The sequence below is a fragment of the Salvelinus namaycush genome, chromosome 28 (genome assembly GCF_016432855.1).
Source record: "Salvelinus namaycush isolate Seneca chromosome 28, SaNama_1.0, whole genome shotgun sequence".
NCBI lineage: Eukaryota > Metazoa > Chordata > Actinopteri > Salmoniformes > Salmonidae > Salvelinus > Salvelinus namaycush.
Genome location: NC_052334.1, coordinates 20,203,771 through 20,219,347, shown reverse-complemented (window position 1 = coordinate 20,219,347; position 15,577 = coordinate 20,203,771). Strand labels below are relative to the sequence as shown.

At 41.6% G+C, this 15,577-nt stretch overlaps 1 protein-coding gene across 1 annotated transcript; it reads left to right on the top strand.

Moving 5' to 3' along the window:
* Window positions 1-1,304: 1,304 nt before the first annotated feature.
* Window positions 1,305-3,563, top strand: LOC120023636 (XK-related protein 6-like). Its single transcript, XM_038967682.1, has 3 exons — window positions 1,305-1,968; window positions 2,057-2,474; window positions 2,611-3,563. The coding sequence occupies exons 1-3, from the start codon at window positions 1,803-1,805 to the stop codon at window positions 3,101-3,103; spliced, it is 1,077 nt and encodes a 358-aa protein (XP_038823610.1). The 5' UTR covers window positions 1,305-1,802; the 3' UTR covers window positions 3,104-3,563.
* The last annotated feature ends 12,014 nt before the right edge of the window (window positions 3,564-15,577 follow it).

Below are 15,577 nucleotides of genomic sequence, written 5' to 3'. Positions count from 1 at the left end.
ATGGAAGGATTTGTAGAATTGCAGGACATTTGCTTTAAAACTGCTAAATGTTCTCAGACTCAAGAGAAAATGTGTAGAATAGCATTATAAACTGCACAATTTTCTCTCTGCCCCATGACAAAAGGTGTTGAAATGCAGGAAGTTAGCTGGTTTCCTAAAAATATATTTATATCTATATTTTATTTTTTGGGGGGGTTGGGTAGCCTTCTACTTATCCTTCCACTTGTGCTGTGTTTTCAAAATACCCCTCCATATACCCCTCAAAATAACACTCAAGAGAGGCATAATAAGTAATTTCAAACTGTGTAGAATTGCAGGGAATGTGTTTTAAAATGTCATAAAGAAAATCCGGGGTGGACCACCAGGACCACCCGTCTACTGTTCATCCCCCAATATCTACACCACAATTTTCCCCTTGGCTTATACAGATACCCAGCCTAAAACTCCAAAGAGCAAGCAATGCTGAAGCACGGTGGCTAGGAAAAACTCCCAAGAAAGGCCAGAACCTAGGAAGAAACCTAGGGAGGAACCAGGCTGTGAGCGGTGGCCAGTCCTCTTCTGGTTGTGCCTGGTGGAGATTACAGGAGTACATGGCCATTTAGGTCCTTCGCATCACTTCTCCTCTTCTCTCTTCCCTTCTCCTCTCCCATTCTCTATTCTCTACTATCTAATGAAGTCCATGTACTAGATCACGTGTTAACCTCACCGTGTGTGTACAGGTGGAGAACAAAGAAGAAAGAGTCTGCCGCTGACACATAAACACACACAAAAAAATGCACGCACACACTGGAAGTCAATGAAGGAGGTGATATTTAGGATGTGATTGGCTGTAAGTATTATCTAGGCTACTCAAAACATACAATAAATGGCTTATATAATTAGCAAGGAAGGGCACATATGCAGAACCAGCAACGCTTTCTTTTTTTTTTTCATTCGGTAAAAACAGTTTGAACCTATTTGGGCTCAATCGATTTCCATCTTCTCTTGTGTTTTCTCTACACTCCCACTGTCTGTGTCTGACACAGCTAGATAATTAGCTGGATAGCTAACTAGCTGGCGGAGCTGATAGTCACAAGGCTAGTTAGCCATCAAACTGGAAAAACACTACATCAAAACATCCTGACTGAACACCAAAGGTCTAGAGAGGAACCAGGCTGCTCCATGCCACTCCACTCGGATATCCTGTGTGTACCCCCCCCCCCCCCCCCCCCCCCTCTCTCTCCTTCTCTCTGTCAGACTAATCTTTCATGGCCTAGGTGCCTGAGGGAGATGTTGAGTGGGCTTAAGAGCTAGTGTGTGTGTACGTTTGTAACAATCTCCCTAATAGAGTCTTTCCCAAAGATTGGTGTGTGTGGAATGGTTCAGTCTGATTGAGTTAGATCACTGTGAGATGGAGGGAGGGAGTAGAATGGGCAGAAACAAGAGCTTGAACACGCATAACAGAAGTGAAGGGGGGAGGGGAATAATGGATAGCGACATACAATTATTTACCAAATTAAACTCTGTTGTGATGCGGCATCTTGCAGGTTTATCTGGTGAAATGTGTGCATGCGAAATTAGCTCATATGATGCAGCCCAGATGGTTGTATGAGCATGTCTACACACATACTCACACATACACAAACACACAAGAGAAACACAGACACGCACAAACCCCACAAGCACAGCCTGGGGCACTCAGTGTTTAATCTGATTCATTCTACACAAACCGTCTCACTCTCTCTCTCTCTCTCTGCCATGATTATTGACCTCTGACCCCCAGGTATATCCGTACGTTATACCTGGGTATCCAGTCCCACCGTATGAAGGAGCATAAGGAGGCACAGAGGAGGTTCTACTGGGCCATGATGTTTGAGTACGCAGACGTCAACATGCTGCGGCTACTGGAGACCTTCCTGGAGTCAGCTCCTCAACTAGTACTACAGCTCTGTATTATGATACAGCAGAACCGGGCTGAGACTCTACAGTGTACGTATACACACAGTTCACACACACACACTCACTGGTCAACTGGTATTACAGCTATCAAGATGAGTCACTCCATCTCTCTCCCTAGGTATATCTAGTCTAGGCTCTCTTCTGTCTCTATCCTGGGTGTTGGCCTCGTACCACAAGCTCCTGCGCGACTCCAGAGACGACCAGCGCAGTCTGAGTTATCGCGGTGCCCTCCTCCACCTTCTCTGGCGCCTCCTCACCATCTCCTCCCGCGTTCTCTCTCTCGCCCTCTTCGCATCCCTCTTCCACCTGTACTTTGGCATCTTCGTGGTGCTCCACTGGTGTGGCATGGCCCTGTGGGTGGTGCATGGCGGAACAGACTTCTGTATGTCTCGCTGGGAGGAGGTGCTGTTTAACATGGTGGTGGGCATCGTCTACATCTTCTGTTGGTTCAACGTCAAGGAGGGACACACCAGGGGACGCATGGTGGCTTACTACTCTGTGGTACTGGCTGAGAACACACTGCTCACTGGACTGTGGTATGTAGACAGACAGATAGACAGACAGGCACACACCTACAGTATGTGTTTTATCTTCGAATAGGTGTATCTCTCATGATTGTACAGAGACAAATGTGTGTGCGTGGATATCTTAACAGTTGTGTGTGTGTTACAGGTATGTGTATCGTGACCATGAAGAGACAGACAGCTACGCGGTTCCAGCGTTGTGTGGTGTCTACCTGTCCTTTGCGGGTGGAGTACTGGTGATGCTTCTGTACTACGGCCTTCTTCACCCCTCACACACACACCCCACCCCGGCATCGACCTGGTGGGATGAGCTGCTGTGGGGTAACCCCTTGCCCCCCTCAGCTCCACCCACCCCAGCCCACCTGGCTGCCCCGTTTCACAGTGATGACATCATCGCAGAAGGCTGTCTGCCGGTGTTCCAGGTGCGTTTGGAGCCCCCCACCTCGAGGCGTTTCGAAGGTCCTCTGATAAAGATTGACATGCCCAGGAAACATTACCCGGCCTGGGACGCTCACTACGTGGACAGACGGCTGCGAAGGACCATCAACCTACTACAGTACCTGACGCCTGCAGCCGCAGGCATACGATACAGGGACAGACCTCTGCTCTATGAACTACTGCAGTACGAGTCTTCTTTCTGACACATACACACATAGACAAACACACATATTTACAAGTGCGCACATGTAACCGATGTGAAATGGCTAGTTATTTAGTGGTGCTCGCTAGTAGTGTTCAACCGGTGACCTCACCCGCTCTGACCTAGAAGTAGTTGTTTCCCTTGCTATGCAAGGACCACAGCTTTTGTGGAGTGACAGGTAACGATGCTTCGTGGGTGATGGTTGTTCATCTGTTCAGAGGGTCCCTGGTTCGAGCTCAGGTTGGGGCAAGGAGAGGGACGGAAGCGACACTGATACACACAAATGTGACTCTTCTCTCTGTTTTTATCTCTTCATCTCTGTTTTGTATTTCTCACTCTGCTGAGAAGACTGGATAGTGACAGAAGACAGCATGTCATGTTATTTTCACGTCTTCATGAATAATACTAAAAGATCATATGAAATTAGAAAAAATGTGAATGTAATATAAACAGCGGCCTGAAAGCTGTCTCCTAGCGGGGAGTTTATTCTCTTTACTTTGGTTAACTGGGTGTGTATTCTCTTCTCTTTGGTTAACTGGGTGTGTATTCTCTTCTCTTTGGTTAACTGGGTGTGTATTCTCTTCTCTTTGGTTAACTGGGTGTGTATTCTCTTTAGTTTGGTTAACTGGGTGTGTATTCTCTTCTCTTTGGTTAACTGGGTGTTTATTCTCTTCTCTTTGGTTAACTGGGTGTGTATTCTCTTTAGTTTGGTTAACTGGGTGTGTGTTCTCTTTAGTTTGGTTAACTGGGTGTGTATTCTCTTTAGTTTGGTTAACTGGGTGTGTATTCTCTTCTCTTTGGTTAACTGGGTGTGTATTCTCTTTAGTTTGGTTAACTGGGTGTGTATTCTCTTCTCTTTGGTTAACTGGGTGTTTATTCTCTTTAGTTTGGTTAACTGGGTGTTTGTTCTCTTTAGTTTGGTTAACTGGGTGTGTGTTCTCTTTAGTTTGGTTAACTGGGTGTGTATTCTCTTTAGTTTGATTAACTGGGTGTGTATTCTCTTTAGTTTGATTAACTGGGTGTGTATTCTCTTTAGTTTGATTAACTGGGTGTGTATTCTCTTTAGTTTGATTAACTGGGTGTGTATTCTCTTTAGTTTGGTTAACTGGGTGTGTATTCTCTTTAGTTTGGTTAACTGGGTGTGTATTCTCTTTAGTTTGGTTAACTGGGTGTGTGTTCTCTTTAGTTTGGTTAACTGGGTGTGTGTTCTCTTTAGTTTGGTTAACTGGGTGTGTGTTCTCTTTAGTTTGGTTAACTGGGTGTGTGTTCTCTTTAGTTTGGTTAACTGGGTGTGTATTCTCTTTAGTTTGGTTAACTGGGTGTGTGTTCTCTTTAGTTTGGTTAACTGGGTGTGTGTTCTCTTTAGTTTGGTTAACTGGGTGTGTGTTCTCTTTAGTTTGGTTAACTGGGTGTGTGTTCTCTTTAGTTTGGTTAACTGGGTGTGTATTCTCTTTAGTTTGGTTAACTGGGTGTGTGTTCTCTTCTCTTTGGTTAACTGGGTATTTATTCTCTTTAGTTTGGTTAACTGGGTGTTTATTCTCTTTAGTTTGGTTAACTGGGTGTGTGTTCTCTTTAGTTTGGTTAACTGGGTGTGTATTCTCTTTAGTTTGGTTAACTGGGTGTGTATTCTCTTCTCTTTGGTTAACTGGGTATTTATTCTCTTTAGTTTGGTTAACTGGGTGTTTATTCTCTTTAGTTTGGTTAACTGGGTGTGTATTCTCTTTGGTTTGGTTAACTGGGTGTGTATTCTCTTTAGTTTGGTTAACTGGGTGTGTATTCTCTTTAGTTTGGTTAACTGGGTGTGTATTCTCTTTAGTTTGGTTAACTGGGTGTGTATTCTCTTTAGTTTGGTTAACTGGGTGTGTGTTCTCTTTAGTTTGGTTAACTGGGTGTGTGTTCTCTTTAGTTTGGTTAACTGGGTGTGTATTCTCTTTAGTTTGGTTAACTGGGTGTGTATTCTCTTTAGTTTGGTTAACTGGGTGTTTGTTCTCTTTAGTTTGGTTAACTGGGTGTGTGTTCTCTTTAGTTTGGTTAACTGGGTGTGTATTCTCTTTAGTTTGGTTAACTGGGTGTGTATTCTCTTTAGTTTGGTTAACTGGGTATGTATTCTCTTTAGTTTGGTTAACTGGGTGTTTATTCTCTTTAGTTTGGTTAACTGGGTGTGTATTCTCTTCTCTTTGGTTAACTGGGTATTTATTCTCTTTAGTTTGGTTAACTGGGTATTTATTCTCTTCTCTTTGGTTAACTGGGTGTGTATTCTCTTTAGTTTGGTTAACTGGGTGTGTATTCTCTTTAGTTTGGTTAACTGGGTGTGTATTCTCTTCTCTTTGGTTAACTGGGTGTGTGTTCTCTTTAGTTTGGTTAACTGGGTATTTATTCTCTTCTCTTTGGTTAACTGGGTGTGTATTCTCTTTAGTTTGGTTAACTGGGTGTGTATTCTCTTTAGTTTGGTTAACTGGGTGTGTATTCTCTTCTCTTTGGTTAACTGGGTGTGTATTCTCTTTAGTTTGGTTAACTGGGTGTGTATTCTCTTTAGTTTGGTTAACTGGGTGTTTATTCTCTTTAGTTTGGTTAACTGGGTGTGTATTCTCTTCTCTTTGGTTAACTGGGTATTTATTCTCTTTAGTTTGGTTAACTGGGTGTTTGTTCTCTTTAGTTTGGTTAACTGGGTGTGTATTCTCTTCTCTTTGGTTAACTGGGTATTTATTCTCTTTAGTTTGGTTAACTGGGTGTTTGTTCTCTTTAGTTTGGTTAACTGGGTGTGTATTCTCTTTAGTTTGGTTAACTGGGTGTGTATTCTCTTTAGTTTGGTTAACTGGGTGTGTATTCTCTTTAGTTTGGTTAACTGGGTGTGTATTCTCTTTAGTTTGGTTAACTGGGTGTGTATTCTCTTTAGTTTGGTTAACTGGGTGTGTATTCTCTTTAGTTTGGTTAACTGGGTGTGTATTCTCTTTAGTTTGGTTAACTGGGTGTGTATTCTCTTTAGTTTGGTTAACTGGGTGTGTATTCTCTTTAGTTTGGTTAACTGGGTGTGTATTCTCTTTAGTTTGGTTAACTGGGTGTGTGTTCTCTTTAGTTTGGTTAACTGGGTGTGTGTTCTCTTTAGTTTGGTTAACTGGGTGTGTGTTCTCTTTAGTTTGGTTAACTGGGTGTGTGATCTCTTTAGTTTGGTTAACTGGGTGTGTGTTCTCTTTAGTTTGGTTAACTGGGTGTTTGTTCTCTTTAGTTTGGTTAACTGGGTGTGTATTCTCTTTAGTTTGGTTAACTGGGTGTTTATTCTCTTTAGTTTGGGGTTAACTGGGTGTGTATTCTCTTTAGTTTGGTTAACTGGGTGTGTATTCTCTTTAGTTTGGTTAACTGGGTGTTTGTTCTCTTTAGTTTGGTTAACTGGGTGTGTGTTCTCTTTAGTTTGGTTAACTGGGTGTGTGTTCTCTTTAGTTTGGTTAACTGGGTGTGTGTTCTCTTTAGTTTGGTTAACTGGGTGTTTGTTCTCTTTAGTTTGGTTAACTGGGTGTGTGTTCTCTTTAGTTTGGTTAACTGGGTGTGTGTTCTCTTTAGTTTGGTTAACTGGGTGTGTATTCTCTTTAGTTTGGTTAACTGGGTGTGTATTCTCTTTAGTTTGGTTAACTGGGTGTGTATTCTCTTTAGTTTGGTTAACTGGGTGTGTGATCTCTTTAGTTTTTAACTGAATGTGTATATATTTATATGTACAGAGATGTGTGTGTACTGTGTGTGTTGTGCCTGAGCTGTGAGTCATAGTAAATTATGTTTGCTTGTTTGTCTGCTCAGGAAGGCACAACATTACAGAACGTTAAGATAGACATGAATTGTGTAGAACAGATAAGATTTTCTGTCATGTAGAATACGGATATGTGATTCTCTTTCTGATGACCTCATCCCTGAGGTAGTCATGGTGACAGAGACCTTTACCTGACTACGTCTGACCATCCCTCCACCAATCAACACTAAGCCTTCCACCGATCAACTTTATATGGTGCAAATATATATGAATATACAGTACCAGTCAAAAGTTTGAACACACCTACTCATTCAAGGGTTTTTCTTTATTTTTAATATTTTCTACATTGTAGAATAATGGTGAAGACATCAGAACTATGAAATAACACATGGAATCATGTAGTAACCAAAAAAAGTGTTAAACAAATCAAAATATAGTTTATATTTTAGATTCTTCAAAGTAGCCACCCGTTGCCTTGATGACAGCTTTGCACACTCTTGGCATTCTCTCAACCAGCTTTACCTGGAATGCTTTTCGAACTGTCTTGAAGGAGTTCCCACATATGCTGAGCACTTGTCTGCTTTTCCTTCACTCTGCAGTCCAACTCAATTGGGTTGAGGTTGGGTGATTGTGGAGGCACATCTGATGCAGCAATCCATCACCTTCCTTCTTGGTCAAATAGCCCTTACACAGCCTGGAGGTGTGTTGGGTCATTGTCCTGTTGAAAAACAAATTATAGTCCCACTAAGCACAAACCAGATGGGATGTCTTATCGTTTCAGAATGCTGTTGTAGCCATTCTGGTTAAGTGTGCCTTGAATTCTAAATAAATCACTGACAGTGTCACCAGCAAAGTACCATCACACCTCCTCCTCCATGTTTCATGGTTGGAACCACACATGTGGAGATCATCCGTTCACCCACTCTGAGTCTCACAAAGACACGGCGGTTGGAACCAAAAATCAAAAATTTGAACTCATCAGACCAAAGGACAAATTTCCACCGGTCTAATGTCCATTGCTCGTGTTTCTTGGCCCAAGCAAGTCTCTTCTTATTGGTGTCCTTTAGTAGTGGTTTCTTTGCAGCAATACGACCATGAAGGCCTGATTCACGCAGTCTCCTCTGAACAGTTGATGTTGAGATGTGTCTGTTACTTGAACTCTGTGAAGCATTTATTTGGGCTGCAATCGGAGGGGCAGTTAACTCTAATGAACTTATCCTCTGCAGCAGAGGTAACTCTGGGTCTTCCTTTCCTGTAGCGGTCCTCATAAGAGCCAGTTTCATCATGGCGCTTGATGGTTTTTGCGACTGCACTTGAAGAAACGTTAGAATTTCTTGACATTTTCCAGATTGACTGACCTTCATGTCTTAAAGTAATGAAGGAATGTAATTTCTCTTTGCTTATTTGAGCTGTTCTTGCCATAATATGGACTTGGTATTTTACCAAATAGGGCTCTCTTCTGTATACCACCCCTACTTTGTCATAACACAACTGACTGTCTCAAATGCATTAAGAAGGAAAGAAATTCCACAAATTAACATTCCAGGTGACATGAAGCTGGTTGAGAGAATGCCAAGAGTGTGCAAAGCTGTAATCAAGCCAAAGGGTGGCTACTTCGAAGAATCTCAAATATAAAATACACTTTGATTTGTTTAACACTTTTTTGGTTATTACATGATTCCATGTGTTATGTCATAGTTTTGATTTCTTAACTATTATTCTACAATGTAGAAAATAGTGAAAATAAAGAAGAACCCTGTAATGAGTAGGTGTGTCCAAACTTTTGACTGGTACTGTATATATGTGAACTTTATTTGGTGCAAATATATATGAACATAATATGAACTTATTTTTTTGGCAAATATATATAAACTTCATATGGTGCAAATATATATTAACTTTATTTATAAAAGCAATAATACACTTGAGCGTATGCATTTGGAGTCACAAGTGGACTCAGCATTCTACATTTGACCTTTAACCTCTCTCTGTTTCTGTTCTGGGTCAAAAGTAACAGCAGGTAAAGGGTCTGAACTTTGTAGCCAAAGTTTGAGACGCAATCGGTTCAGAGATTAGGCTGTATTGATCCAGGTTCATATCAGAAACTAGTTTTATAAAAAATAAAGTCAGTCAGGGCATCAGGCTGAGCTGGAGCCAGCTCTTATAAGCACAGAGCAGGTTAAAGGTACACTGCAATATGACATTATCATATGGGTCAACTTCCTACTTACAGAAATCAACAGTAAAATTAATTTCTGCCAAGACTGTCAGTGTAGGCACTGCCACTATAGTCTCAATGGAAGGTACAGTACACATTGAGAGGGAACAGATTTGGAAATCCCTCTGCTGTGTTGGGATGAATATCTTCCCAAAAATCTACCAAGTTTCAATATCGGGAATAATTCATATTTATCCCGAGAGTCCCAGGAAATACCCCAAAAATCAGAAGTGCCCATTTAAAGCGTTTAAAACCAAGATATAGTCACAATGCCAGGGTTATCCCTAAATAAGAGGGGCGTTGCGCCACCTTGTCGGCTTGGCTGTGGCACTATGTAAAGATTTCAGAGAAAATGAAACTGATATTTAGTATTGATAGAGTAAATATCTTTAATCACCAATGACGTTGTGAATTGCGAAACAAGCCGTTCATAAATTCCGAGCATTATCATGTTATCAATTCAGAGCATTTCAGCAGTAGCCCATCTCGACACAGAGCGCATCCCGAGTATTGCGTTGTCGAATCATACAAACGTAACAGCAGTCAAACAAAAGTCAAATGACCAAAGTTGCTAAACTTGCTAGATATCTCCTATATTTGGCAGAATTGAGTTGATGTTTCAGATAGCTCAATAATAACGGGCAGATGACGAGTGGAAATAGTTTAATTATCAAGGTATCTTAACAGGGGCCAACTCGGTTTTAAAAATATCCATATCTACTCTCACACTGTTGGTTGATCCCACATTCTCTACCGAAGTTCTTATATGGGCAGCAGTAGGAGACATCTCAGAGAAGCGGGGGAAATGTTACAGCGGTATTTTGACATGCATAGGCGAGAGACGTGCCTTGATAATGTAACCTATGGTTTACATAATAAAGTTAGGAATTTTCACACGAGACAGGTGTCAGAATTTGGGGTTTCAGTGGGATTGAGAATGGTTAGGAAAACAGCCTAGGCTCTAGGACAGGACAAGATAGAATTTTCCCTCACGTCTCTCTGAATTGTTAAGACTTCATGTCTGTGACAGATGCCCATGCATTTCTGCGACAAAGGGGGAAAATGTTCTAATTTTTTTTTTCTTGTCATAAATTGTTTTTGCGGGACAGTCCTTGGATCCCAGTTACACATCATAATCCCTACCACTGTGTATGATGATGATGTCATATTGTTGAATCTACCTTTAACCAAACTTAACATGGATGTATTGTACAGGTGTGATATAGAAGTTATGACATAAGTCATTACTTCCTTTGAAGTCACAGGACCCCCTTGAAAACGAGTTAGTTGGTTCATCTCAAGGAGTTTAATAAATAAATATATTAGTGTTTTTATTTGGTGAGGGTTTACATTTTTCTAATTTTGATGTGTCCATGTCCCTCAGCTTGGACATATCTCTTGTTGCCCCTAGCAATATTGATTCTAGTTATGTACTGCTGATTTCTGTTCTTCCATTTAGAATGTCCAAACTGAATGAGAATGATGAAAACAGTGTTTTATAGGACTTTGATATAGTGCTGTATCCTCTGTCTGCTGTATCTGGGAGTGTCCAGAGGGGTATATTACAAAACATTATCAATGAATTAGCCAGCTAACGTTGATAAACAACAGTTGATTTTTTGGTTCATTAAGAAAGCTAAACCTAGATGTGTATTTTTGGTTGTAGAGTCCATTAGACCGTCCCCATTTCAAGCTTACCCCCCCCCCCCCCCCCCCCCCCACCAAAAAAAAAAGCTGTTTAAAAATATTCAGGCAAGTTAACTGGCTAACTCCTTGATCTAGCTTTGTAGTACACCCCTCTGGAGGGTTTGACGGGCTAACTTATTGATCTTTCTTGGTGACATACCCCTCTGATGCTAATGTTTGGAGATTGTCGCACTAAAGTTGATGCTGTGAGATGGATTATTACTGTAACATTGCCTCCTGAAAAGACTATTAACCTGTGACAATTCAGACATACTATGAGATACCACAGAGATAGTAGTAGTATCTATAGCGATATTGGTAATAAGAGATAAGATAACCCATATTTTAGAACATGTAGTTTCATCAGAAAAATATACAAATGTTACATGAGTCAGTATCTATTTAATTTTATATCTTTGCATTTTAATACATTATAATGTGACTGAAATGAAGAGTATGTAAACTATTCATACCCAACATGTGTGGTTGTGTTCTTTTCTTTTTTCCTGGTGGTTCCAATGACACATACTCTTTCCCCTTCTTTTTCACACACACACACACACACACACACACACACACACACACACACACACACACACACACACACACACACACACACACACACGTCATTATATCCAGTGTAATGATTAAGCATAGATGCTTTGTAAAATAATGATACAATGTGGACACAACATTTAGGTTTACTTTCATATGTCAGTCAATGACAATATGAGCAGAAACACCCTGCGGACCAGTTCAGTAGCCACCTGGAGGCGGGCGGTTGACATAGTAACAGTAGAGTTACTGTACATTAACCATAATAACAGCATAGTTACAGCATATTAATCATAGTACTATGGTTACTATGCTATAGTAACCATAGTAACAGCAGATCTTCGACTTCTCTACACCGACACACACACGCAGGCACACGCCCTTTCTCTGCCGACACACACACGCTGGCACACGCCCTTTCTCTGCCGACACACACACGCTGGCACACGCACACACAGTGGCTTGACCAGAGAATCAGACAAACTGAAACTTTTTTCCTTCAATAACTTATTTTCAGATAAAGGACCTGAATTGAACAGTATAGCTCGTTTGTCTCCTTTTAACACTACAGGAAACCATACAGTACCAAAGCTATAGCTTATCTCAGCACACACACACACACACACACACACACACTTATAAATATAATCAAATTAACTGACTAACAAACAGCAGAAACATAGCTTCAGTCCTGTTTCTGACTCCACTCCCTGGCTCAGCAGTCTACAAAGTAGCTAACAAAACCCATCACTGCTGTTCAAACAATTACTACTGCTACTTCTGCAATATAGCGGTACTCTTTATGAAATAAACCCTTCAAAATACAAATTTACATCCCTTTAACAGAAGCTCTCCTAACAAACATGTATTCTTCTTTTTAGGATCGTCTTGCAAAACAATTAACAGAGCATTTGTTCAAATATATAAACACGTGTTATATCATATTAGATGGTTTCTCTGTATACAGACAAATTCAAGTAACCCCAGTCTGTTTATACTAATTGACTGTTCTCTTTAGTGTCTTATTTCTTTAGTTTTATCTATTTACGGTTCAATATGTTTATTTATAGTGTACATATTTATTTGAATACTCCATACTGTAAGTATTGTACCACAGAGAATGAGGAGTGTGTAAATCTGAAATCTGACTACCGCTCTGTAACTCTTGTAAAACTAGTATGGCTGTGTCTGAAATGACACTATTCCCTATTTATTCCCTTTTGAGTTCTGATTGGTTGTTTGGAGCATGGTGGTAAGCTTTGGCTTGTTGTTATGATCTGTGGTTGGTCAGTATAGTCAGCATCATCAACATCATCGTCCTGTATCGAGATGTGTTGGAAGGGATGAGAGGCAGACTGACGCCGTGGCCTCCACAACTTGAACAGACCTGAGAGAGAGAGACAGAGAGAGAGAGAGAGAGAGAGAGAGACAGAGAGAGAGAGAGAGAGAGAGAGAGAGAGAGAGAGAGAGAGAGAGAAAGAGGAGAGAGAGGGGAGAGGAAGGGAGAGATTAGAGAGGAAGAGAGAGAGGGGAGAGGAAGAGAGAGAGAGAAGAGAGAGAAGGGTTGTACAGTCGTGGCCAAAAGTTGAGAATGACAAATATTAATTTCCACAAAGTTTGCAACTTCAGTGTCTTTAAATATTTTTGTCAGATGTTACTATGGAATACTGAAGTATAATTACAAGCATTTCATAAGTGTCAAAGCCTTTTATTGACAATTACATGAAGTTGATGCAAAGAGTCAATATTTGCAGTGGTGACACTTCTTTTTCAAGACCTCTGCAATCCGCCCTGGCATGCTGTCAATTAACTTCTGGGCCACATCCTGACTGATGGCAGCCCATTCTTGCATAATCAATGCTTGGAGTTTGTCAGAATTTGTGGGTTTTTGTTTGTCCACCCGCCTCTTGAGGATTGACCACAAGTTCTCAATGGGATTAAGGTCTGGTGAGCTTCCTGGCCATGGACCCAAAATATCGATGTTTTGTTCCCCGAGACACTTAGTTATCACTTTTGGATTATGGCAAAGTGCTCCATCATGCTGGAAAAGGCATTGTTCGTCACCAAACTGTTCCTGGATGGTTGGGAAAAGTTGCTCTCGGAGGATGTGTTGGTACCATTCTTTATTCATGGCTGTGTTCTTTGGCAAAATTGTGAGTGAGCCCACTGAGAAGCAACCCCACACATGAATGGTCTCATGATGCTTTACTGTTGGCATGACACAGGACTGATGGTAGCGCTCACCTTGTCTTCTCTGGACAAGCTTTTTTCCAGATGTCCCAAACAATCGCAAAAGGGATTCATCAGAGAAAATGACTTTACCCCAGTCCTCAGCAGTCCAATCCCTGTACCTTTTGCAGAATATCAGTCTGTCCCTGATGTTTTTCCTGGAGAGAAGTGGCTTCTTTGCTGCCCTTCATGACACCAGGCCATCCATCCTCCAAAAGTCTTCGCCTCACTGTGCGTGCAGATGCACTCACACCTGCCTGCTGCCATTCCTGAGCAAGCTCTGTACTGGTGGTGCCCCGATCCCACATCTGAATCAACTTTAGCGCTTGCTGGACCTAGCGCTTGCTGGACTTTCTTGGGCGCCCTGAAGTCTTCTTCACAACAATTGAACCGCTCTCCTTGAAGTTCTTGATGATCCGATAAATGGTTGATTTAGGTGCAATCTTACTGGCAGCAATATCCTTGCCTGTGATGCCCTTTTTGTGCAAAGCAATGATGACGGCACGTGTCTCCTTGCAGGCAACCATTGTCAGACTTGCGCCACATTACGACTGCCTGAGCTTTACAATAACCATGTGATCAAACGTCATTACGTGAGTCGACTGCAAGTTTCTGAAGTTTCTCTTCCCCAACTTCACCCTGCAGCATCACCCTGCATTGTGGAAGGCTCTATTGTCAACCAATCATTAGTGTTTTTGTTTGACCCAAGCGAACGTGACCAAAGACGTGACTGAAACAAACTTTGACGTGATTGTATACAGTGTGGATATGTACAAATTAATGTGATATTTGAGTCTCTCTCTCTCACCAATTGATATTACAATGTACACACATATATTTCCAGTTTGTGAGTGTGTGATATGTGGGAGTTTATTCCAAAGAAAAGCAAGGGTATGTGCCATGTTGCACTGAGCCTTGCTGTTGGAAAACTACATCAGTGTCTGATTTTAGGCTGTCGCAGATGCACCTTCCCCGACTTCACTCCTCGACTTGTCTGCAGTTGATTGTTTCAGCCTTACCACTCAAACAAGCCCAATGTGTTAGACACACACCTCTATAAGAGCCTGTCATATGTGGGTGGTGTTTTCTGGTCCGTTTTCTGCTGATTTTGTACGTTTGCCCACTGACAAAGAAATGATCAGTCTATAATTTTAATGGTAGGTTTATTTGAACAGTGAGAGACAGAATAACAACAACAAAATCCAGAAAAACGCATGTCAAAAATGTTATACATTTATTTGCATTTTAATGAGGGAAATAAGTATTTGACCCCTCTGCAAAACACGACTTAGTATTTGGTGGCAAAACCCTTGTTGGCAATCACAGAGGTCAACCGTTTCTTGTAGTTGGCCACCAGTTTTGCACACATCTCAGGAGGGATTTTGTCCCACTCCTCTTTGCAGATCTTCTCCAAGTCATTAAGGTTTCGAGGATGACGTTTGGCAACTCGAACCTTCAGCTCCCTCCACAGATTTTCTCTGGGATTAAGGTCTGGAGACTGGCTAGGCCACTCCAGGACCTTAATGTGCTTCTTCTTGAGCCACTCCTTTGTTGCCTTGGCCGTGTGTTTTGGGTCATTGTCATGCTGGAATACCCATCCACGACCCATTTTCAATGCCCTGGCTGAGGGAAGGAGGTTCTCACCCAAGATTTGACGGTACATGGCCCCGTCCATCGTCCCTTTGATGCGGTGAAGTTGTCCTGTCCCCTTAGCAGAAAAACACCCACAAAGCATAATGTTTCCACCTCCATGTTTGACGGTGGGGATGGTGTTCTTGGGGTCATAGGCAGCATTCCCACTCCTCCAAACACGGCGAGTTGAGTTGATGCCAAAGAGCTCCATTTTGGTCTCATCTGACCACAACACTTTCAACAAGAGTTTGGAATCTGATTGATTGATTGCTTCTGTGGACAGGTGTCTTTTATACAGGTAACAAACTGAGATTAGGAGCACTCCCTTTAAGAGTAGGAGCACAATCTCAGCTCGTTACCTGTATAAAAGACACCTGGGAGCCAGAAATCTTTCTGATTGAGAGGGGGTCAAATAC

Bases quoted from the DNA above. Each gene is read 5' to 3' on its own strand.
- LOC120023636 (XM_038967682.1), top strand. From the start codon at position 1,803: ATGAAGGAGCATAAGGAGGCACAGAGGAGGTTCTACTGGGCCATGATG. The intron at 1,969-2,056 runs GTACGTATACAC...CTCTCTCCCTAG, and splicing joins CCGGGCTGAGACTCTACAGT to GTATATCTAGTCTAGGCTCT. The intron at 2,475-2,610 runs GTATGTAGACAG...TGTGTGTTACAG, and splicing joins ACACTGCTCACTGGACTGTG to GTATGTGTATCGTGACCATG.